The sequence below is a fragment of the Tupaia chinensis genome, unplaced genomic scaffold (genome assembly GCF_000334495.1).
Source record: "Tupaia chinensis unplaced genomic scaffold, TupChi_1.0 Scaffold000288_2, whole genome shotgun sequence".
In the NCBI taxonomy this organism is placed as follows: domain Eukaryota; kingdom Metazoa; phylum Chordata; class Mammalia; order Scandentia; family Tupaiidae; genus Tupaia; species Tupaia belangeri.
The window spans coordinates 2,996,439-3,019,728 of NW_006159773.1; the positions used below are offsets into that span (position 1 = coordinate 2,996,439).

General features: G+C 43.2%; 1 protein-coding gene and 1 pseudogene across 3 annotated transcripts in view; one reads left to right on the top strand and one right to left on the bottom strand.

The window, feature by feature from the left end:
• SGK3 (serum/glucocorticoid regulated kinase family member 3) overlaps window positions 1-23,290 on the top strand; it is a 135,385-nt gene that overhangs the window by 47,463 nt on the left and 64,632 nt on the right. Inside the window, exons 1-2 of one of the 3 annotated variants that reach the window (XM_006150457.3) lie at window positions 11-108; window positions 19,798-20,012. The exons of 1 other annotated variant lie outside the window; for it this stretch is intronic. In XM_006150457.3, the coding sequence (XP_006150519.1) occupies window positions 19,935-20,012 (78 nt within the window). In that variant the 5' untranslated portion in view covers window positions 11-108; window positions 19,798-19,934. Of the gene's footprint in view, window positions 1-10; window positions 109-19,797; window positions 20,013-23,290 lie in introns of those variants that run through there. One more of the 3 variants, XM_014588587.2, reaches the window with a different exon arrangement.
• Window positions 21,168-21,261, bottom strand: LOC114008110 (uncharacterized; annotated as a pseudogene).

Genomic DNA, 23,290 nt, shown 5'->3' on the forward strand with positions numbered 1-23,290 from the left:
CAGCGCGAAGGGCCCCGCTGGAAGCGGGGGGCGCGGCTGGCCCGCCGAGCGTGGCGCAGCTGTGGCAGTGCTTCCAGCTCGCCGAACGCCAGGGGTGGGTCCCCGCAGGTAAGCAAGTGACTCGCTGAGCTGGGCTCGGTCCCCGCCCGCAGTGGCCAGGTGACGGGACCTAGCTGGCGTGCCCTCAGGCAGGTGTGGTTTGCTCGGTAGGCTCTCGGTGCCACTTCCGCACCAAAGAGGGGAGCGGGGTGGATGAGCCGCCTCCTGGTGTGAGCTCCTGAGAGAGACCACACTGGGGTGCTCTAGCTTCGCAGCACTTGATCACTGGACTTGTTTACGGCAGAAAACGTTTGGGTTGTCCCACACACCCACTCCCCAAGTTTCGAGAAGCCTCGGGTACTGTCCGGCTCTTATATTCTTTACATTGTATTTGTACTTTGTGATTCAGGACTGGAGGAGAAACGGGATAGTGAGCTTGCGATGCGGCTTTATTTTGACTTCGTGTTACTCAGTTTGCAAGAAGGGTGCGACTTGTAATAGGACTGTTATTTAAACAAGGACACGAGGGCTTACGTAGGCAGTAAATGTATCGTGGAGATTAAGTGTGCAGGCTTGGAAGGCAAGAGTGCCTGGGTTTGAGTCCACCTATTAATTGGAAACTTGGGCAAGTTGCTTAACTTCTCTAAGCGTAGTTTCTGCATGTGAAATGGGGATGAGGAGAGTTCGGCCTTTTAGGAATGCAGTGAAGATTAAATGGGTAGTACCTAATGTACAGCACGTCATCCACGGTAAACGGTGTTTTCCTTTATTGTAATCTGATGAGCATTTCCAAAGTGGTCATCGCCGGAAAACCTACACGTTTTATTTTTCCCGAGCTGTTGCTAGAAATGCTGGCAGATTCCATTGGAACAGTTTTGGTAGATTAGATCCCACCGGAAAAGGTTTATTACTTTTCTTTCATACTAGGGGCATTCTGATGTAATTATCTACGTTGTTCCAAGTCAAATGCACTCTCGGATGTTACACAAACCTCAGAATCTTGAAAGCTGTTCTAAAAGAGGGGTGAAAAAAGGAAGCTCCTTTAGGGAGAAGGTAGCTTCATTCTGAGCACCAAGTTCAGGTCTATCTGTTTAAATGCAATTCATATCACGTTATTCAGAACTTGTAAACTGTGCTGTTTGGGGTATATGCTTATTTGTACTATTATTACAAGACTAGGTAAATCAGAGCACCCAAAATATATAAACAAGCATAGTCGGAACCATTGCTTGCCATATAAGATCTCAGAATGAAAGGGGATCTGAAAAATCAGACCGGCTGGTCTTTACATATAAGGATGAGGCCAAAGACACAGAAGCAATAATCCACAGAGCGTAGACTAGAATTCAACTCTGCAACTCAACACATGAAAGCAAAAGATGATATTATTTTTTGTTTTGATGATAGTTACTATTTTTATTTTTGACAGTTTTATGGTAGTGTGAATGGTTTTTCTCATAGCAGTATCCTGGTTGGTAGCTTAATTGCATGATTCATAATCATTCTTCAGCACCTTTGATTTAAATCACAAGTCTCAGAGTTGCTACATCAATTATTGCTTTGAGAGCAAGATGATTGTCTTCTCAAGCTTTGTACAAACATGTTCTAACAGTGCTTTGGCTTTGTATTAAAAGGCACCCCCCCCTTTTTTTTTTACATGAGGAATGTAAACGGCCAATATAAATGAATTGACCTACTATGTGGTTTGTTAGCACTGTGATACTGGTGAGGTTTTCTTGATTGGGTAGAATAGTATCTGGAAGTAGATCCCAAGAAAACAGGACTGGGTCCTGAAAATTTATGTTGCACTGTGGCTGCCCACTTCAAAATTATTGTAGAGTGAATTTTGCAATGTTTTAGTTGCTGGCTTCCCCAGCTCTTTGCATAGCTCACTCCCTCACCTCTGGGTATTTGTTCAGATGTTACTGTCATATTTAATGTCTCATATAAACCTACAATTCCTGTGCTATATAGTTATCGCTTATTTACTTACTCATTATGTCAGCTACTGAAGGGTAAGTTCCATGTGGGTAAGGATGCTTGCCGGTTAATGTTCACTTCTGTATCCCGAGTGCCTGGAAACCAGGCCTGGCACACCACGTGTATCAGATGTGTAGATCTGATGCAAACATTTCCAGCAAGGCTTGTAATTATTTAAGCCAGTTCATTATCATTTTACTCTGTTCTCTTCCTTGCCACTTTTTGTTATTTCACCTGGTTAGCCAGGAATGGAACTTTGAGGTAATGTTAATTCCTTCTTTTACCTTGCACCCTGCATACAAATAGCTACCTAAGATTTACTTTATCTTCCTTTTTTATTTTTGCAAACCCACTATTTCTGTTGTTTCTAAGTTCCTATTTTGTCATGTCTCTCCATTTTATTCTGTCTTTTATACCTGTAGCTCTAAGTTTCCTTTTCAAATGTCTTTGTATCCTGCAGAATGAAATCTGCACTGAGAAGCCTGGCATTCACATTTCTGTATGTGATCTCAAACTTACTTTTCCCACCTGTATCTCCTATAGATTAAAAAAAAGAGAGAGAATAAAGTGATTTTCAGACTGGCCCCATAGCCTAGTGGTTAGGGTAGCAGGATCAAGTCTCAGACCCAGTATCTTGAGAAACACTCTAAGCTTGTGTGCATGCTAGCCCCAAATCCCAAAAGGATGGAGAGATGGAGGAGAAGGGATTACAGTGTGACCATTCCCCACAGGAGCACTCCCTCCCTGTTCCTCTGTCTCTGGTGAGCACACATACCCTCTAGCAAATCCCCCACCCCCCAAAAAAGTGATAAACCTCATCAGAAAGAAAAGCCAAATAAACAAAAGTAAAAAGAAAAAAGTGGTTTCCAACATAGACTTGTAAATATGAAAGTAAAATAAGGTTTTTATGATAATAACCAATAAAATCACAAGGTGGCTATTGCTTCATGACAGTTTCTGTTTTAATTGAGTTGGTCTTTTCTTCCACGTGGACAGACATTCAGATGCTGGACTAATGGCAGTTCCCTATTTGTACCAAGGACTTCTGCTGCCATTCTTATTTTGAACGTCCATCCTTCAAACCTCCCTCACATGCCACTACCACTCCAATACCTTAATACATTCAGCTGGAAATGGTTTTTTTCTTCCTTTGAATTTTGGTGACTTTCTTAGGGAATTTATCACAGTCTACTTTGAATTGTAATTCTTTGGGCATATGTCTCTTCTTTTTTTGCTATATATAAGCTACTGGAGGATAAGAACACACACACACAAATTCCAGTTATGTGTAAATGAAAAATAAGATCCACATCCACTTATCGCCTTTTGAATAAAAATGAAGTCAAAAGTTCTGTCTAAAAGACCTTTAAATCATTAACAATTAAGTTTCGACAATTATTTCTACAGTATGGACAAATAAAAAGGAAGGTGGCAGGAAAAAAATTCAGTTCAAAATAATAAGATACAAATGAAGATTTGCGGTCTGGACTCACAGAAGGGAGTGGGCGTAGGCAGAGCGGCATACGCAACACCCACAGAAACGGACAGGCAGATGTGTTTAAAATGCATCGTGAACTCAGGAAACTGTCCGGACAAGACCAACTTTATGGAGCAACATCTGCAGCTCTAGATTGTCTTGTGGATTGAACTATGTTTTGTATCTTTAGGCACATACAGTTTTTCTCTACTTGTTTTTCTGAGCTCACATTTTATTTCCACTCCCAGGTCTGCAGAAAGTCACTTTCTGACTCTCCTCTCATTCTTTAATCTAAAAAGAGAGAAAGAGAAAAAGAAAAAGACAGTTCATACCCCTTTCTTAGCTTCTTGTCTTAGGTATATGGGGAATATCTATGCCAGAACCTTTTCATTTTTGGAAGAAAGGTGGTGGTATAAAATGCTTGTGTTTGTCTGTTGTTGACACTTACAGTTTTATTAAGTTTAATGTTAGCATTTGGTTTAACACATTTTGCCTAATTTTACATAACAAATATCTCCTTGCACATGTTCCATTTGAGTCAGTGTTTTTATTTTACTGTGACTCTTCCAGATTAAAATTTGACTCAAGAATTTGTATAAACTTTTTTCCAATTAATGTTATCTTTCCTTCTCCTTATTTTCTTTGTTGTTGATTTTGAATAGTTACGGATATAAAGTCTAAATTTATTTTACCATTTCTGGGAAGAAATTAGTTTCTGTTGATAGGAAAGTCTCCACAGGAAAAATAAAAGTCCTTTTTTTTTTTTTTGAGAGGTTTTTGCTATAGGGCATGTGTGCTCGCCAGACAGACAGAGAGAGACAGAGACAGAAAGCGAGAAATCACCCCCCAGGGAGGATGGCCATGCCGCAAACCCTTCTTCATTCTCCTCTGGGATCTTGGGCACGCACGCACACGTGCCCGGCATGAGTTTAAGCTGCCGGGTCTGGGACTTGACCCGCCGTGGGCTACGTGGGAGCCCAGCGACATAGCCATTACACTAACTGCTGGTCCCAAAAGTCCTTATTTTTGAAGTGTTAAAAAACTTCAAGATATGCGGGACCAGCAGTTGGCATAATAGCTATGTCTGTGGACTCCCATGTAGGTGACTGGTTTGAGTCCCAGATCTGGTGGCTTAAACTCATGCCGGGCACGTGTGCGTGCGTGCCCAAGATCCCAGAGGAGAATGAAGAAGGGTTTGCGGCATGGCCATCCTCCCTGGGGGGTGATTTCTCGCTTTATGTCTCTTTGTCTCTCTCTGTCTTTCTGGCAAGCGCACATGCCCTATAGCAAAAACCTCTCAAAATAAAAAAAAAATGTAAAACTTCAAGATAGACATCTTATTGTCTGTTTATTTATTTATTTAAAATTTGCCGGAGGGTGTCTGTGCTTACCAGAGAGACAGATAGAAGGAATGTGATAAAGCACCACCATCCCCCACCCCACCCCCACCCCCGCCATGGGGAATGGTCATGCTGCAATTTCTTCTCCTCCATCTCTCATTATTTCAGGATTTTTTAATGCAAGTTCACATGTGCCGGAAGTGTCTTTTTTTCATAGGATGCTTTCACTTACTGAAAAGAAACACAGGGGCAGAGAGAGGAAAATAAGAATCACTGATGACCTCGCTGCAGTCCCTTCTCCTCCATTCTCTTCCTGGGATTTTGAGCATGCATACATGCACATACACCCAGCATGATTTTCAAGCCACTGGGACTGGGACTCTGAACCATGGTTGATTCAGAGTCCAACGCCTTAACCACCACACAAATGCTGTCCCCTGCCCCTAGTGTGTTTCTTAAGCCCTCCAATCTGGGACTCGATCTGCATGGTCAGATGGTATCCAGCCATCTTAGCCACCACACCCTAGGCTGGCCTCTGTATTGTCTTTACTAATAATATAACCAATGGAAAGTGAGGATTTGTGGTGACTATACAGTTAAAATAAGTATTATAATTTAAGTGGTATGACTTAAATATCTAATTTGTTGTGATTTATGTGCTTTGGGAAATTTCTCCTAAGGTGCTAACCAATAAGGTTTTACTGTCAGAAGAACTTTGAAAGCAAATATTTGATTTGGAGTGACATTTCCTTTATCACTGTATAAGCATTTATATTTATTCTGAATTCTCTTTCTTTTAAAAAAAAAGCCTTATGCTGCCTTACCAGCAGTTAATGTAATGGCTATGTCGCTGGACTTCCATGTAGTCGACCGCTGTTCAAGTCCAGGACCCGGTGGCTGAAACTCACGCCGGGTGCACGTGCGTGTGTGCCCATGATCCCTAGAGGAGAATGGAGGAGAAGGGATTGTGACATGGCCATCCCCTCTGGGGAGTGATTTCTCGCTTTCTGTCTCTCTGTCTCTCTCTGTCTTTCTGGCAAGTACACGCACCCTATAGCAAAAACTTCTCAAAAGAAAAAAAAAGATCTTATCAGATAGAATCATTTATACAAGTAATAAAAGTTGGGGCACAAATTAAAGTTATATCCCTAGCTCATGGTAAACCCTATGTAGTTATCTGTTAAGTAAGATCATCTGTGTTTTTAGAAAAGCTTATAGTAAGCATATTATTGTATATCATGGTGATGGTCTGTTCAAAAAGGAGAATCTGATGATTCAAGAGACAGGTGAGGAAATGGTAAGCCATGGTTCTTTGAAGATCTCAGTAGCACACTTTGGCAAGTTGGAATTTTCATCTGTATCACTCTACATGTTAAAACACTTAATGAAGCAAATGTTTTATTAGGGCCTACTAAGTGCAAATGTTTTATTAGGGCCTACTAAGTACATGATAGTCAAAAAGTCACAGTACCTATACTTTAGTCAGAGGCTCTGAGTAAACAGTCAAAAGCAATCCATAAATGCTGAAATAAAAATGATGGGCCAACAGGTGGGCCATCAATAGGTACAATATTGTACACCTTTTAATTCTTCTATCACTTTTTTTTTTTTTTTAATCATAGACATTAAGGTGGTTGGATCCCACATGGCCAACTGCATGGTTGGAGTCCTGGACCCAGTGGCTTGAAAATCATGCTGGGCGCTTGTGCATGTGTGCCCGAGATCCTGAGAGGAGAATGGAGAAGGAATTGCGATGTGGCCATCCCTTCGGGGGAGTGATTTCTCACCTTCTCTTTCTCTCTCTTCTCTGTCTCTGGCAAGTGCATGTGCCTTATAGCAAATTTAAAAAGAAACAAACCAGGGACCAGCAGTTAGCGGAATGGCCATGTCACTGGACTCCCACGTAGTCTACTGCAATTCAAGTCCTGGACCCGGTGGCTTAAAACTCATGCCGGGTACATGTGCGTGCGTGCCCAAGATCCCAAGAGGAGAATGGAGGACAAGGGATTGCGGTGTGGCCATTCCCCCCTGGGGGGGTGATTTCTCACTTTCTGTCTCTCTGTCTCTCTCAGTCTGTCTGGCGAGCACACACGTCCTATAGCAAAAACCTCTCAAATAAATAAATAAATAAATAAATAAATAAATAAACAAACCAATGAGAAGATGACTGAAGATTTCCTTGAGGGAGCATTTCACTTAGGGTGGTCATGGAGTTTTGTCAGAAGTGAACAGAGGCCTCAAGGCAAGGAGTTGAAAAGAAAGCATCCCATGGGAACCATAGGCACAAGAGACCAAGAGACTGGATAGAGTGATGGCTTGGTGTGTGTGTGTGTGTGTGTGTGTGTGTGTGTGAATGACGAAGGAGGTTGTTCTGACAAGAATCTAGTGAATAGTGGAGCAAGAGGCCTGTTGGGTGCAACCAGAGGTGTAAGCAGAGGTTGGGCCATGTGTAAGATTATGCGCTGTTGGAAATAACTCAGTTTTGATTTTAGCCTAAGGTAGATGGGAAGCCATGATCAAATTTACAGTGATTTGAAAAGAATCACTCTGGGGCCAGCAGGTGGCATGGAGGTTAAGGCAGCTGGACCCAATGTGGCTACCCGTGCAGTTCAAGTTCTGGACCTGGCAGCTTGAAAAACACACAGGGTGCCTATGGGGATATGCCCCAAAATCCTGAGAGGAAAGTGGAGTAGAGGAGATTGCAGTCTGCCTATCCCCTGGGGGAGGATTTTTCACTTTCCTTCTCTGTTTCTCCCTGGTGAGCACATGCACACCTAAAGCATTACTCTGGCTACTGTGGGGGGCGGGGGTTAGATTGGAAGTAGATTGGAGGTTCTCTCAGGACATATTATGAGACATGGCGATTGCTGTCTTTGTGGGTTTTGTTTCATTTGGTGCTTTTTCAGTCTGAATTCTCCCATCCTCCTCAATCAGAACCAGCTTTACCGTAGGCCCCATTGCTCTGCCGGCGATCACTGGCCTCTGGTATTGCCTTTAGCCAGGAGTAGTCTGATCATGTCTGCCTGCAAGACATCTGTGAATGTGCCCCCAAAAGGAGATGCTCTGGAAGCCAGAACAGGGTAGGCATTCCAGTGATTGGGAACCCAAGCTGGCGACCTTAGGAGACTGAGAGTCTAGGGCGGAGTTTTTCTCCACTGCTACTATCCCTACTCCATTGGTTCTGGACTTAATAGAAGGACATGTTAGATTGGAATAATTTTAGGTCTTTCTTCCTTATTCTGGCAATTTCAATTCTAATATGAAAACAAAGTATTGTCAGTGGTTACCTCTGCCTCCTCACTCTGTCCCTTCCCTAAATGTCTATAGTAAAACAGAGCTAGTTTCAGGGAATCAACTGACTGCTGGGACTTTTGAGGTTTCTGACACTTCTGAAATTGCAGAGTGCACACTGTTCTATATTATGGAAGTCCCAATATTAGCTAAAATATTGTATGTAGTTTAATCCCTATATCACTTTTCTTTATCAAGAATCAGGATAAATAAAAGGTGCCTTAAATAAGAGATGGCATAAACCTAGGAAATACTGGAACAGCTTTGTGATTACCGAATGAGGGAAAAAATCAGAGGGAGGAGGGGGTGGAGTGGGACTCAGAGGAAGGATATATTAGTAAGGAAGGAAAACAGGAAAAGTTGTAACTGATTCATCATGTGATGAGGGTGAGAGAGGAGGGGAGACAGTTACTATGTATCTTTCATTGGCAGAGCCTGTTACATTTTAATCTGTTCTGCAGTGAATTTAATTTACAGATGTGACAAAGATGTGCTTTGTCTGTGTTGAAACATTTCAGATGTGTTGGGAGCTAGTATCCTGAGAGGTGGAAATAGACAGATACAGATTATATACTATTGTAGTCAATTGTCAGTAAAGTAACCAGTTAATTTGGGATTAGAATTTCCAGGGAAGGTGCTTTTGATGTGGTCTCAAATGAAACCCATTCACTTGGCTTGTTTCTTTTTCAGGAATAATTCTTGCCTCACCCCCAGTTCCTATGCTTATTTCCATCTCAAATAAATAAATAAATAAATAAATAAATAAATAAACAAACCAATGAGAAGATGACTGAAGATTTCCTTGAGGGAGCATTTCACTTAGGGTGGTCATGGAGTTTTGTCAGAAGTGAACAGAGGCCTCAAGGCAAGGAGTTGAAAAGAAAGCATCCCATGGGAACCATAGGCACAAGAGACCAAGAGACTGGATAGAGTGATGGCTTGGTGTGTGTGTGTGTGTGTGTGTGTGTGTGAATGACGAAGGAGGTTGTTCTGACAAGAATCTAGTGAATAGTGGAGCAAGAGGCCTGTTGGGTGCAACCAGAGGTGTAAGCAGAGGTTGGGCCATGTGTAAGATTATGCGCTGTTGGAAATAACTCAGTTTTGATTTTAGCCTAAGGTAGATGGGAAGCCATGATCAAATTTACAGTGATTTGAAAAGAATCACTCTGGGGCCAGCAGGTGGCATGGAGGTTAAGGCAGCTGGACCCAATGTGGCTACCCGTGCAGTTCAAGTTCTGGACCTGGCAGCTTGAAAAACACACAGGGTGCCTATGGGGATATGCCCCAAAATCCTGAGAGGAAAGTGGAGTAGAGGAGATTGCAGTCTGCCTATCCCCTGGGGGAGGATTTTTCACTTTCCTTCTCTGTTTCTCCCTGGTGAGCACATGCACACCTAAAGCATTACTCTGGCTACTGTGGGGGGCGGGGGTTAGATTGGAAGTAGATTGGAGGTTCTCTCAGGACATATTATGAGACATGGCGATTGCTGTCTTTGTGGGTTTTGTTTCATTTGGTGCTTTTTCAGTCTGAATTCTCCCATCCTCCTCAATCAGAACCAGCTTTACCGTAGGCCCCATTGCTCTGCCGGCGATCACTGGCCTCTGGTATTGCCTTTAGCCAGGAGTAGTCTGATCATGTCTGCCTGCAAGACATCTGTGAATGTGCCCCCAAAAGGAGATGCTCTGGAAGCCAGAACAGGGTAGGCATTCCAGTGATTGGGAACCCAAGCTGGCGACCTTAGGAGACTGAGAGTCTAGGGCGGAGTTTTTCTCCACTGCTACTATCCCTACTCCATTGGTTCTGGACTTAATAGAAGGACATGTTAGATTGGAATAATTTTAGGTCTTTCTTCCTTATTCTGGCAATTTCAATTCTAATATGAAAACAAAGTATTGTCAGTGGTTACCTCTGCCTCCTCACTCTGTCCCTTCCCTAAATGTCTATAGTAAAACAGAGCTAGTTTCAGGGAATCAACTGACTGCTGGGACTTTTGAGGTTTCTGACACTTCTGAAATTGCAGAGTGCACACTGTTCTATATTATGGAAGTCCCAATATTAGCTAAAATATTGTATGTAGTTTAATCCCTATATCACTTTTCTTTATCAAGAATCAGGATAAATAAAAGGTGCCTTAAATAAGAGATGGCATAAACCTAGGAAATACTGGAACAGCTTTGTGATTACCGAATGAGGGAAAAAATCAGAGGGAGGAGGGGGTGGAGTGGGACTCAGAGGAAGGATATATTAGTAAGGAAGGAAAACAGGAAAAGTTGTAACTGATTCATCATGTGATGAGGGTGAGAGAGGAGGGGAGACAGTTACTATGTATCTTTCATTGGCAGAGCCTGTTACATTTTAATCTGTTCTGCAGTGAATTTAATTTACAGATGTGACAAAGATGTGCTTTGTCTGTGTTGAAACATTTCAGATGTGTTGGGAGCTAGTATCCTGAGAGGTGGAAATAGACAGATACAGATTATATACTATTGTAGTCAATTGTCAGTAAAGTAACCAGTTAATTTGGGATTAGAATTTCCAGGGAAGGTGCTTTTGATGTGGTCTCAAATGAAACCCATTCACTTGGCTTGTTTCTTTTTCAGGAATAATTCTTGCCTCACCCCCAGTTCCTATGCTTATTTCCAGGATAAGTCCTCAGTTCTCATCTAGTTTCCATGCCCAGAATATATGCATTTTAAAAAATGACTTTATTACTAAAGCTTATTTAATTTTTTTCTGTTATGGAGAGGGGAGGACACAAGCACCCTCAACAGGATCTCACATTGTGATCCTTCCTCCCAGCCTTTCCCAGCAGCCACCAGGATCATGTATGTGCCCAGCGAGTACAGGTTGACCCTGGAACTGAACCACAATCTCCTGGATGGCTTCCAGGATTGCCAAGTATAGTGCTGAACAGTTTTAGATTTGTAGCCAAATTAAGAGGGAAGGTTTAGGGATTTCTCAGATACCCCTGTCCCCACACAAGCACAGCACAGCCCCGTTCATTATGAACATCCTCCACCAGAGTAGATTATTTGTTACAAGTAATGAAACTCAGTTAACACATAAATAGTTTATATCAAGGTTCTCTGATATAAACTCTAATTCTCTCCATGTTGTATGTATCTTTCTTCTTTCTTCTTCCTTCTTCTTCTTTTTTTTTTTTTTTTTTTGGAGAGCGTTTTACTATAGGGCACATGCGCTTGCCAGAAAGACAGAGAGAGACAGAGGGACAGAAAGCAAGAAATCACCCTCCAGGGGAGATGGCCACTCCACAATCCCTTCTCCATTCTCCTCCCAGGATCTTGGGCACGCATGTACATGCACCTGGCGTGAGTTTAAGCCACTGGGTCCAGGACTCAAATTGTGGTCGACTACATGGGAGTTCAGCAATGTAGCTCTTACGCCAGCTGCTGATCCCTCAAATTGTTTTCTCATTTGTTGAGTTTTAGGAGTTATTCGTAGAGCAGATCCTTACTGGATGTGTCTCTTGCAAACATTTTCTTCCAGACTATGACTTGTCTTCTCATTCTTTTGATATTATTTTATGGGTTGTGCTTTTAGTGTATCTACAAAGTCATCACTATATCCAAGGTGGTCTGAGTTTTCTTCTATGTTATCTTCCAGGAGTTTCATAGTTTTGAATTTGGTGCATGGATTTTCTTTTGTTTGTCCCTTGACTAGCCCTATCAGCTTCCTCCTTTAGGTACCATTGTTTTCAAACACCCAATACCTAGTCGAGTCTCCCGGCTGAAGAAAACCTGTAGCTCTTACATGACTGATTCCTTCTTTTAGGACAGGTTTATTCTTATTTTCCTGTATGTGTTGATGTGAATCACTCAGTCTCATTGCCTGCCATAAGAGTGGATACTGGAACCAGCTGGTGATGTGGTGGTTAAGGCACTAGACTTCCACATGGTCGATCACAGTTCAAGTCCAAGACCCAGCAGCTTGAAACTCACACTGAGTGCATGTGTGTGCATGCACAAAATCCTAAGAGGAGAATGGAGGAGAAGGGATTGCGGATGGCCGTCTCCCCTGGGGGGGGGCGATTTCTCACTTGTCTTTGTGTTTCTCTCTGTCTCTCTGGTGAGTGCATATGCTCTATAAATATCTCTCTCTCTCTCAAAAATAAAAAAGTGGATACTGATACTAATGAGAATATCTACCTTCTCATCTGGGTAGGGTCTTCTGGTCTATACCAAGTTTTTATGATGTGTAGAGGAAATGGGGTTTGGAAACTGCCTGCTTAATTTTTTAGAGGTAAAAGCTGAAGAATCTTTTGACCTTTTTATAAAGATTTTTTTTTTAGAGGTTTTTGCTATAAGGCTCGTGCGCTCACCAGACAGACAGAGAAAGACAGAGAGATAGAAAGCGAGAAATCACCCCCCAAGGGGGATGGCCACACAGCAATCCCTTCTCCTCCGTTCTCCTCTCAGGGTCTTGGGCACGCACGCACACGCACCCGGCGTGAGTTTTAAGCCACTGGGTCCGGGACGCTAACCGTGGTCGACTACGTGGGAGTCCAGCAACATAGCCATAAACTGCTGGTCCCATATAAAGAAATTTTTGAGGGGTTGCCCTCCAAGAAGGATGTGCCAGATCTTGGACAGTGGTGAGTGTACATTGAACAAAAAGATGCACTCAATGATAAAGGGAAGAGTACTAAAAAAAAAACAAAACGCAAAAAAACAAAAATTTAGCATCCATCTATTTAAAGCAACATTTGGATCAAAAACAAAAAAACTATTTTTTAAAAGTTTATTTATTTCGTAAGTGAAAGAGAAAGCAAGACAGCATTCCTAAAAGAGCCCCAATGCCAGTCTACCCAGCCCTGGATCACAGCCACATACGTGGCCCTATGTTCTTGGGGAGGTCTCTGGACTTGAACCCAGATCCTTGTCATGCGGGTCAGTTTTGTAGAGTCACACCTTACCAGTGCCACCATTTGGCACCATGGATCAACAAAATTTTAGCATAAAAAGGATTTGGGCAGTTTTCTATCCTAGAGTTTCACCCATAGTGCTACTTCTTACAGCTTTCAAAAAAAATTTTAATGGGCCAGCCAATAGTGTGACAGTTAAAGTGCATGGATCCCACATGGCCAACCACACTTCTGAGTCTGGAACCTACAGCTTGAAAAACATGCCAGGTGGTTGCATATCTAAAAATCCCTAAAGGAGGCATGAAGAGAGGAGAAGGGGTTGTGATATGACCATTCCCTGTGGGGGACGGGGGTACTTTATTCCTCTCCTTCTCGCTCTCTGTCTCTGTCAGGTGAGGTCATGCACCCTCTGACAATATTGGGAAAAAAAATTCAATGCTAAAAAAGATAAAATCTCCTCCCCCCCTTAATTTTTAAAGACTGTAACTTCAGTGGCATCCTTTCTTGTGTTCTCTTTATTTAATAATCTTGTCCTTGCTTGTCCTTGCTATCTGGCTGACATGCAGAGCCTGCTCTTTTCCAAGCTTTTGGTTAGATGTTCACATGTCGTACTTCAGGAAAAGGAATGAGGCTGCTAGACACAGTGTTGCCCATACTCTGACCCCTCCTGGTGGCGGAACCAGACATCTGCCTTTCTTATACAAGACACCAGTCAGGTTTCTGTAACCTGACTGCCCAGGGGACACCTGGTGCTTTCTTCTCTTCAATTCTGTCCCTCCAGAGTTGTTACAGAAGGGGACGCATCAGCAGTAGCATAAGAAACTAAGGGACAGGAGGTGTGAGCTGGGCTCTCAGGTCAGGGTTGTGCTCCTCACAGTGCTGTCACCCAGTGTGTGACTGTGTGGAAGTACTCTTTTTAGCCTAGGTCTCTTTATCTGTAAAATGAGGCTAGTGCTGCTTACCTCAGAAGCGGCAGTGAGACTTCATTGGCATGAATTCGTTAGATGTGAGTTCTTTAAACAGCCCAGGCATTGGTGCTCGGTAAATGTTGGTTTCTCAATCTCGGCACCATGGACATGTTGGGCCAGATAACTTGTTGTAGGGGCAGCATTGTCCATGGAGGTTGTTAGCATCATCCCTAACTCTCCGCATCTCCTTCCCTAGTTGTGACCATCCAAAGGCTCTTTAGATACTGCCCTAGATTTGCCATAGGGGGTAAAAATGCCCCTAGATGAGCCATTTTATTATATTTACTAGCTATTATATTACCTTGCAAATTCACCGTCACTCCCAACATTTGGCTGGCCTTTGAAAGTTCTGCCCTATCCGACCCATTTCTTCCTGTCTTCTTACACTTGTATGAATTACTCACGGGCTGGATAGTAGGGTTAATTCTTCCATTCGGGGTTAGCTTCTAAGTGAACTTAGTCTCATTGAAGCATATGACCTACCCCTGCACAAGCCAGCTGCCCCTGAAAACCGGTCTATAAGATGATCTCCAGCACAGCAAAAGCAGATCTCTTTTCCTGTTCCTCTTTTGACAAGTCCTACATGCTGGGGCCAGCTGATGATGTGGTGGTTACCGTGGCTGGATCCCTCATAGCCAACTTCGCTGTTTGAGGCCCAGACTCAGTGGCTTGAAAAACATGCTGGGCATGTGTCTGTGTGTGCCCAAAAATTCCAAGAGGAAAATGGAGTAGAGAGCGCAGTGTGACTATCCCCCCCTAAAGAGTGATTTCTTATTGTCTCTGTATCTCTCTCTCTCTCTAATTGTGTCTGGCAAGCAAACATGCCCTAGAACAAAAGCTAAAAATAAATAAATAAGTTCTAAATATGTGAAACTCCCAAAACATTTTAATACATTCCTTCCAAAATTTATTTTTTCTATGTCTGAGAGAGACAGAGAAAAGACAGACAGAGAACCCAACAAGGTCCTGATGCTTGGTGATTACCCCCAGGGTGAGCCACCTCACGTCCTGGGGACTCACTCCCATGGTGTGTTCAGAGAGTTCTCAAATGTGAGCCTGGAACCTTCCCATGTGAGTCAGACGTACAGAGCACTGTGTTCTACCCCTGCAGCACCATCCAGCCTCTGTTTTTTCTCAGTCATGGGGTTTTTGTGTCAGTCCCCTTCTCATTCTGTTTTATTTGGCTGCCTGGTCAGGAGGTGACTTTGCTTAATTTTAATTGCTTCAGTTTTTTAGAATAAATATGCATTAAATTAATAGTAATACTGCAGTTGCCTTTTCTTAATTCTGTCTTTAATTATTTAAAAATAAGTTTATGGGGCCAGCATGTAGCATGGTGGATAAGGTACTGGACTCCCACATGGCTGACCCTGGTTAGAGTCCCAGACCTGGTAGCTTGTTTTCTCGCTTCCCCTCTCTAGTGAGCACACATGCCCTATAGCAAATTAAATAATATTAAATAAATAATTCTTTTTAAAAATAATAAAGTAAGTTTATTGGGCCAGCAGGTAGCATGGTGGTTAAGGCACTGGACCCCACATGGCTGACTCTGTGGTTGGGGTCCTGGACCTACAGCCTGAAAAGCACTCCAGATGCATGTGCATGCAAAAAAATTCTGAGAAAAGAGTGAGGAAGAAGGGATTGTGGGGACCAGCAGTTAGCATAATGGCTATGTTGCTGGACTCCCACAAAGTCGACTGCGGTTTGCATCCTGGACCTGGTGGCTTAAACTCACGCTGGGCGCATGTGTGCGTGCGTGCCCCAGATCCTGAGAGGATAATGGAGAAGAAAGGATTGTGGCGTGACCATCCCCCCTGGGGGGTGATTTCTCGCTTTCTGTCTCTCTGTCTCTCTCTGTCTGGCTAGCGCATGCGCCCTATAGCAAAAACCTCTCTCAAAAAAAAAAAAAAAAGAAGGGATTGTGACGTGGCCACTCCTCAGGAGGTGATTTTTTTATTCCCTCCCCCACCCAGTGAGTGTACTCATCTTATGGCAAAAATAATAAGGAAAGAAAAGCTTATGAATCCTCTTAATTTGTTCCCAGAGGACTCTGTAGAACAGATCCATGTTGCAGAGGCATGTGGAATAATGGGTGGAAGCTGCAAGGTCAGACCCCTGTGGTGCAAATCCTGGCTCCATCACCTGGGGCAGGTTGCTTGATCTTTTTAAGCTTTTGTTTCTCCTTAGAGTCTTCTTAGTAAGACTGTTGCAGAGGAACCAGGTTAACACATGGAAAGAACAGTCTGGGCTATAATAAGCTTAGCGACTGTTCAATATGAGGTTGCCAGTTTGACTTAGCTTGAAGGACAGGAAAATCTTACCCAGAGAAAGACAGCGTGACACAGCAAACTTCCAGATATGGGGCCGGACAAACTTGTACTTTAACTCTGGCTCCATCGCCTGTTAGTTCGATACTAACTTGGTCCTTAGTCCTGTCATCTCAGCAGCTTGAAGAGATGAAGGACTCTGAAACAGCCATAGGTGTTTCCACCCATTGATCGGGGAATTCACAGCTCTCAGTTTGTCATTTGCTTTTGCACAGCCTCAAGGACAGCCAGCAGTAACCCCAGCCCATGTTATAGTCCCTGAACTCAGCATTTTCATCAGCCACATGGCCTTGCAGCACTCTGCCCTCCACCTGCACTGTGTCCTATGACACCGCGCACGGGAGGTAACTTGAGTGATTGTGATGTCACTGTGTGCCATCCCCTCCCAGGAAGGTTATCAGGGCATCCCTTTTTTGAGGCTCTCTTTCCTGGGGTCATTCTCAGTACCAGTTAATTGCATCAGTCACATGACATACTCAAAAGGAATTGAAGCGAGTCTAACAGAGACTGTTTATTAAGATATAGGCAGGGTTAAGAGAACCAGTGAGAGGACCAGCAGATGGCGTAATGGTTATATCGCTGTACTCCCACATGGCCGACCGCGGTTCGAGTCTCGGACCCAGTGGCTAGAAACTCATGCTGGGTGTGTGTGCATGCCTGCCCAAGATCCTGAGAGGAGAAGGGAAGAGAAGGGATTGTGGTGTGGCCATCCCCCCAGAGGGTGATTTCTCGCTTTCTTTCTCTCTGTCTCTCTGCCAAGCACATACCCTATAGCAAAAATCTCTTAAAAATAAAAAGAGAGAGAGAGAGAACCAGCGATACTTGGTTACTAACAAAGTCAGGAGGCCTTTGCTACTCCTGGGACTTCATCTGAAGTTGTGGGACAGGGGCTCTCTGGTAGAAACTGGCCTTGTAGAGAAACCATGACTGTTAGAGAGGGAGCAGGAGGCATACATACCTTAGCATCTTGCTCCTCTTACCCTCTGATCTACTAGTGCCTTGCATTGGCTGACCCCAACCAAAAGGCAGAGGGCAAAGGCCAGAGGACAGCTGACCCAACATGCCATCCATAGAGGTCAGCCTGTGGCCGGGTAGAGAAAGAGTGGTGACTAAATTGGGAAGGGCACATGAAGACTATCTAGCACAATGCCAAGTTAGACCCTCTAGCCCAGGCTGATTGTGCACCTTGAGTGTAGGCTTCTACATTTACCTACCTGCTGTACCCACCATCTGAGAAGTTGTTATAAACAACCAGAAGTTGTTATAAACAACTTCTCCTGCCCACCAGCTTTTTCTTCCTCCTTTATTCTTTTTATATTTTAAGAGAGACTTTTGCTATAAGATGTGTGCACTCACCACAGAGACAAAAGCAAGAAATCAGCCCCCAAGGAGGATGGCTATGCCACAATCCCATCTCCTCCATTCTCTTCTTTGGATTTTGGGTACACATGCACACACGCCTGTGAGTTTCAAGACACCGGGTCCAGGACTCACACTGCATTCAACCACGTGGGAGTCTAAGGCCTGGACCACTATGCCACCTGATAATCCCTCCTCCTCCTTAATTCTTGATGCTCTTTAATGTGATATTTTACTGTCCCTTCCAAAGGGAAGCACTGGAGGCCTGGTGTTTTCCTGTAATTCTGTTCCTGGGGCCTATAGCATAGTAAGGCAAAGACAGACATTCCAGCTCAATTAACAGTAATTCAATTCATACCCAGGTAGGTGTAAATCCTACCTAGGTGCATTTCTAGCATCAAATCCAACAAGGTAAGTTTTGAATCATCTCAAAGGAAGTACCCTTATAATCAATTAAAACTCATTACAAGGCTGGCCCTGTGGCTGTGTCATTAAGGGAGCTGGATCCTACATGGCTGACCACTGTTCAGATCCCAACCCTAGACACTTGAAAAACATCCCAGGCACATGTGTACATGTGCATGTATGGCCCAAAGGCTGACAGAGTGAAGAGATGGAGGAGGAAGGATAATGGAACTGTGTCATGGCTATGCCCCACTGGAGGGTGCTTTCTCCTTCTTCCCTGCCTCTGGTGAGTGCATGTGCCTTCTGACAACTTGTAAAAAGAAAAGAAAATTCATTACACCTAAACATTCCATGCTTGTTTATATATATTTGAAATCATTACCGGAGTATATTTTATTTATAGAGATCAGATCAGTTAAAGTGCTTTTCTGAAATTAATCATCCAGGGAGATTGTTTTAGTCCATTCTTTGCTAATACCAGGAAATACCTGAAACTGTGTGATTTATAAAAATGGAAATTTATTCAGCTCACAGTTCAGAGGCCCAAGGTCTAGGTGCCCCCTCCGACTGTCTCATAATGTGATGGAGGGCAGGAGCATGTGGCCTGTACTCCACGTGGTCTTTCTCCTTAGGAACCTACCAGCAGTCAGTCACAGGGGTCCCATGCTAATCAGTCACTACCAAGGTCCTGTGTTTTGATGTCACAGAGGTATCAAGAAAAAATTTAGTACCTTCTCAACCAAATTTCAGCACATGAATTTTTATGGAACACGAACCGTAACATAAATTTTCCAGGTGAACTGACCCTTTAAAGGCTATTATTTAGCGTCACTGGAGAGTACAAGCTGTTGTGTATAGCAAAGGTGACGTTTCAAGTTTGTGGTTCATGGGCAGAATGATATTAACACACTGTGTTTGTCTGTGTGAAGATTTACTCTAATATGTCTGGTCAGGGACCCGGCGCATAAGAATCATCCAAAGTGCTGGGACCAGCAGTTGGTGTAATGGCTATGTTGCTGGACTCCCATGTAGTCAACCGCAATTTGAGTCCTGGACCTAGTGTCCCGGACGCCGGGCGTGTGTGCGTGTATGCCCAAGATCTGAGAGGAGAATAGAGGAGAAGGGATTGCAGTGTGGCTATCCCCCCCTGGGGAGTGATTTCTGGCTTTCTGTCTCTCTGTCTCTCTCTCTGTCGAGCACACGCTATAGCAAAAACCTCCCCCCAAAAAAAATCATCTGAAGTGTTAAAATGAAACAGCAAGATAATTAAAGAGTTGCAACTCTGGAGCCCTGAAGCCTGGAGTCAGATCCTAGATGTGCAAATTATTTAATCTCTCATTTATAAAACAAGGATGTATAGTTACCTGCTGTATGAGATTGTAATTGGAATTGTTCAGCAAAGTCCGCCAGTTCATCCTCATGAAAGAAGTCTGAAAAGCCACTTTGAGCCCATCTGGCTAAAGCTCTTTAGAGCGAGGGTTACCCCTTAGTCCACATGCACTGTGGTGTACAAGTTCAGAACTTCCTAGAAGTAAGGAAGGTAGACGGGATGTGGTTCAGTGATGGGAACATAAACAAACTAAGTCTCTAACCTGGGTTGACACTAACGAGCAAAAAGTAACTTTCTGCAAGAATAAGCATAGAATGAGCCCTATAGACAAAGAGTAACAATCAGAGTATTTTAAAATTGTTTTGCTAATCAGTTATTTTTTTCCCCCTGTTGGTTAAGGTTGCATGATGGAATTTGAACATTACCACCAGAAGTTTTACATTTTGGATTAGTTAATTGGGTTTGTCCTCTGCTGACTGCTTGTTCGGGCTCGTTTTTTGGTGTCCTTTTGAGGCATTAAACCCAGAACTTAAATCATGGACTACAAGGAAAACTGTCCAAGTGTAAGCATTCCCAGCTCTGATGAACACAGAGAGAAAAAGAAGAGGTTTACTGTAAGTATGTAAAAATAAGCATATGGGAAAAACTTGATTATAAACAGTATTTCTATTTCTGCGTTTGTTCTTTCCTCACTCAGAATGTTCCCCCCTGCCTAATTCAGATTTTACTTCTCTTGAAGTTTTACCTGGCTACTGTAATAGAATACATGTTTTTTTTCCAGTGCAGATTTTTGCCTATTTACCTATCCCTTTGAGAATCTCATGAAACTGATAGGTCCTCATACCAGAAAATGTGCATGTACATACATGAGGCCTATGAACCCACAACTTTATGTACACCATCCGAGGTTAATGGGCTCCTAATGTCATTGATCCCATGTTAAGAACCACTGTCTTAGGGCCAGCCAAGTCATGTGGTGGTTAAGGCAGCTGGATTCTACCTGGCTGACTGAACAGTTCAAGTCCCAAACCTGGCAGTTTGAAAAATGTACTTGAGGGAACCAGCAGTTAGTGTAATGGCTATGTCTCTGGACTCCCACGTAGTCGACCGCGGTTCACGTCCCGGACCCAGTGGCTTAAAACTCACGCCGGGCGCGTGTGCGTGCGTGCCCAAGAGGATAATGGAGGAGAAGGGATTGTGGCGTGACCATCCCCCCTGGGGGGTGATTTCTCGGCAGATTGAAAAATGTACTTGAGGGAACCAGCAGTTAGTGTAATGGCTATGTCTCTGGACTCCCACGTAGTCGACCGCGGTTCACGTCCCGGACCCAGTGGCTTAAAACTCACGCCGGGCGCGTGTGCGTGCGTGCCCAAGAGGATAATGGAGGAGAAGGGATTGTGGCGTGACCATCCCCCCTGGGGGGTGATTTCTCGCTTTCTGTCTCTATGTCTCTCTCTCTCTCTGTCTGGTGAGCGCACACGCCCTGTAGTGAAAACCTCTCAAAAAAAAAAATGCACTCGATGTGCATGCACATACATGTGTGTGGCCAAAATCCCAAGAGGAGGATGGAGAAGAAGGGATTGTGCATGACCATCCCCTCTGGGGGATGATTTCTCACTTTCTCTCTCCCCCTCAGTCTCTCTTTGGCAAACACACATGCTGTAAAGCAAATTTTTAAAAAAATGAGAAGAGTAAACCCAATGAATGTTTGGTGAATCAGTGAATTAATGACTATTGTCGGAAACTATTATAGTTATTTATTTCCCCTACATCAGTCAGGTACTGTGCTGACACTGTAACAAGGTTCAAGGGAGGCATATCCCTTGAACACCCAGTTATCACACTTACAAATCACAAAAACAGCGTACTGAAATGTACAATATTTTATTTATTGATAGTTCTAGTAGTCTGGTAGTATATATAGAGATCACCTACAATATTCCTGTGAAAAAATGTCATTTATCTTGTAAATAGTCTTATCTTCCCTGTAATACCCACTCACCAAGTAGTATGGAGAAATTCATGTAACCCAGTTTTGTTTGACACTTAATTCAATCTGACAGTTTAAACAGTTCTTCTAGGCTGAAGTGTGCAGGCTGTCTTAATTCTGTTTCTTCTCTGATTTGAACATGCACTCCTCCCCTAAGTTGGCCCCATGGTTCATGGGAAGAGAGTGTCTCCTGACACAGTGTTTCACACTGACCTCCTGGTTGCCTCGTGAAGGCTCTTGCAGTCTCGTCAGCCTTCTGGATCTTTGCTGTAGAGAGGCTGGTCTGGCAGGCATCCAGCTTTGGTTGACCTGATCCAACCTTGGGCATTTTGCTGGCACCTACAGTTGATGAACTAACTTGTGATCTCTTTCTTGGCCTGCCCAGGATCTTGTGGTGGCTCTCTTCTGACTCAGGGCCTGGACTCAGTAGCTGTAGAACCCCTTAGACTCTGACATGTCCTTCATTGCTCCTGGCTCAGTGCTCCAGCTCTAGCTTCTAATAACGGGGTACCTCATTCCTGTCATTTTAACCTCTTGACAAACAAATCTCACCATATCACATGGGAGTTGAGGAAAGCTGAGGAGTTAAATTAAACCCTTTGTCTAATCATTCCTTTCTGCCTTTTTGAACTATGTGGTATTGAGTGGCCCCAAATGGTGGCTGTCTCCCAGCTCCCAGAGAGGGATCAGGGAAACAGCCCCTCTGTCTTCTGTAGTAAGCTTGATTTTTCTCTTCTAACAGTGAGCAATGTATTATGAACCATAGAACAACTCATATCTCCTTTTTCTAGATCATCGCTGTAAAATATTAAGATTGAGAACTCAAGTCCTACATCTGCCAGACTTTTCTCATATACCTGGATTCTTGTCGTTTTTCCTTTAGAGATGATACAAGTTGGGACCAGCAGATGGCATAACGGTTATATTGCTAGACTCCCATGTAGTCAACCACAGTTCAAATCCCAGAGTCCGTGGCTTGAAATTCACACCAGGCGCATGTGCATGTGTGTGTGTGTGTGTGTGCCCAAAAATCCTGAGAGGAAAATGGAGGACAAGGATTGCGGCGTGGCCGTACCTCCCTAGGGGGTGATATTTTGCTGTCTCTCTTGCAAGCACACATGCCCTATAGTAAAAAACCTATCTTGAGAAGAAAGAAAGAAAGAAAGAAAGAAAGAAAGAAAGAAAGAAAGGAGGGAGGGAGGAAGAAAAGAGAAAAGAAAAGAAAAGAAAAGAAAAGAAAAGAAAAGAAAAGAAAAGAAAAGAAAAGAAAAATGATATGAGATCTTGGGGGTCCAGATTGTTTTCTCAACATCGGTGTATTGAATTGTATTCTGAGAGTGTTTAGGGGGTAAATTATGACAGTTACTTCTATATTATAATTGGTTCTGGTGTCTGGTGGATAGTTAGATTTAGATTTTAGTTTTATGTTTTTTATTAAGTCTGTGAACTTGCCCTAGTTCCTTAACTTTTGGGGCTGTCATTTCCTCACGTGTGGTGAGGGCTCTATATTCTGTTTATTTCACAGGGTTGTTGATTATAATTATATGAGAAGTCTTCCAAAAGTTCATGGAAAATGCGTATGATGAAAAACCTGCATGGATCTTAATTTCTTTGCACTAAAACTTGTACTTTAATTCCATTCTTCTGTGAACTTTTTGAAGTCCCCTCATATGAGATTACATATGAAAATATTAAACACAAATAAGATGGCATTAGAAAATCTTTAGGATAAATTTCTTAGTTTGAAAAATATTTTGTAAAGGACAACCTGGAAAAAAGAGAACTAATAATTGAGTGTTTACTATATGCCAGGCATCCCTTTTAAAAATGCTTTATAATTTCAAGATGGTAGTTACTACTGAGGAAGAAAGGAGGTAAATGGCATCAATTGAATCTATTTTT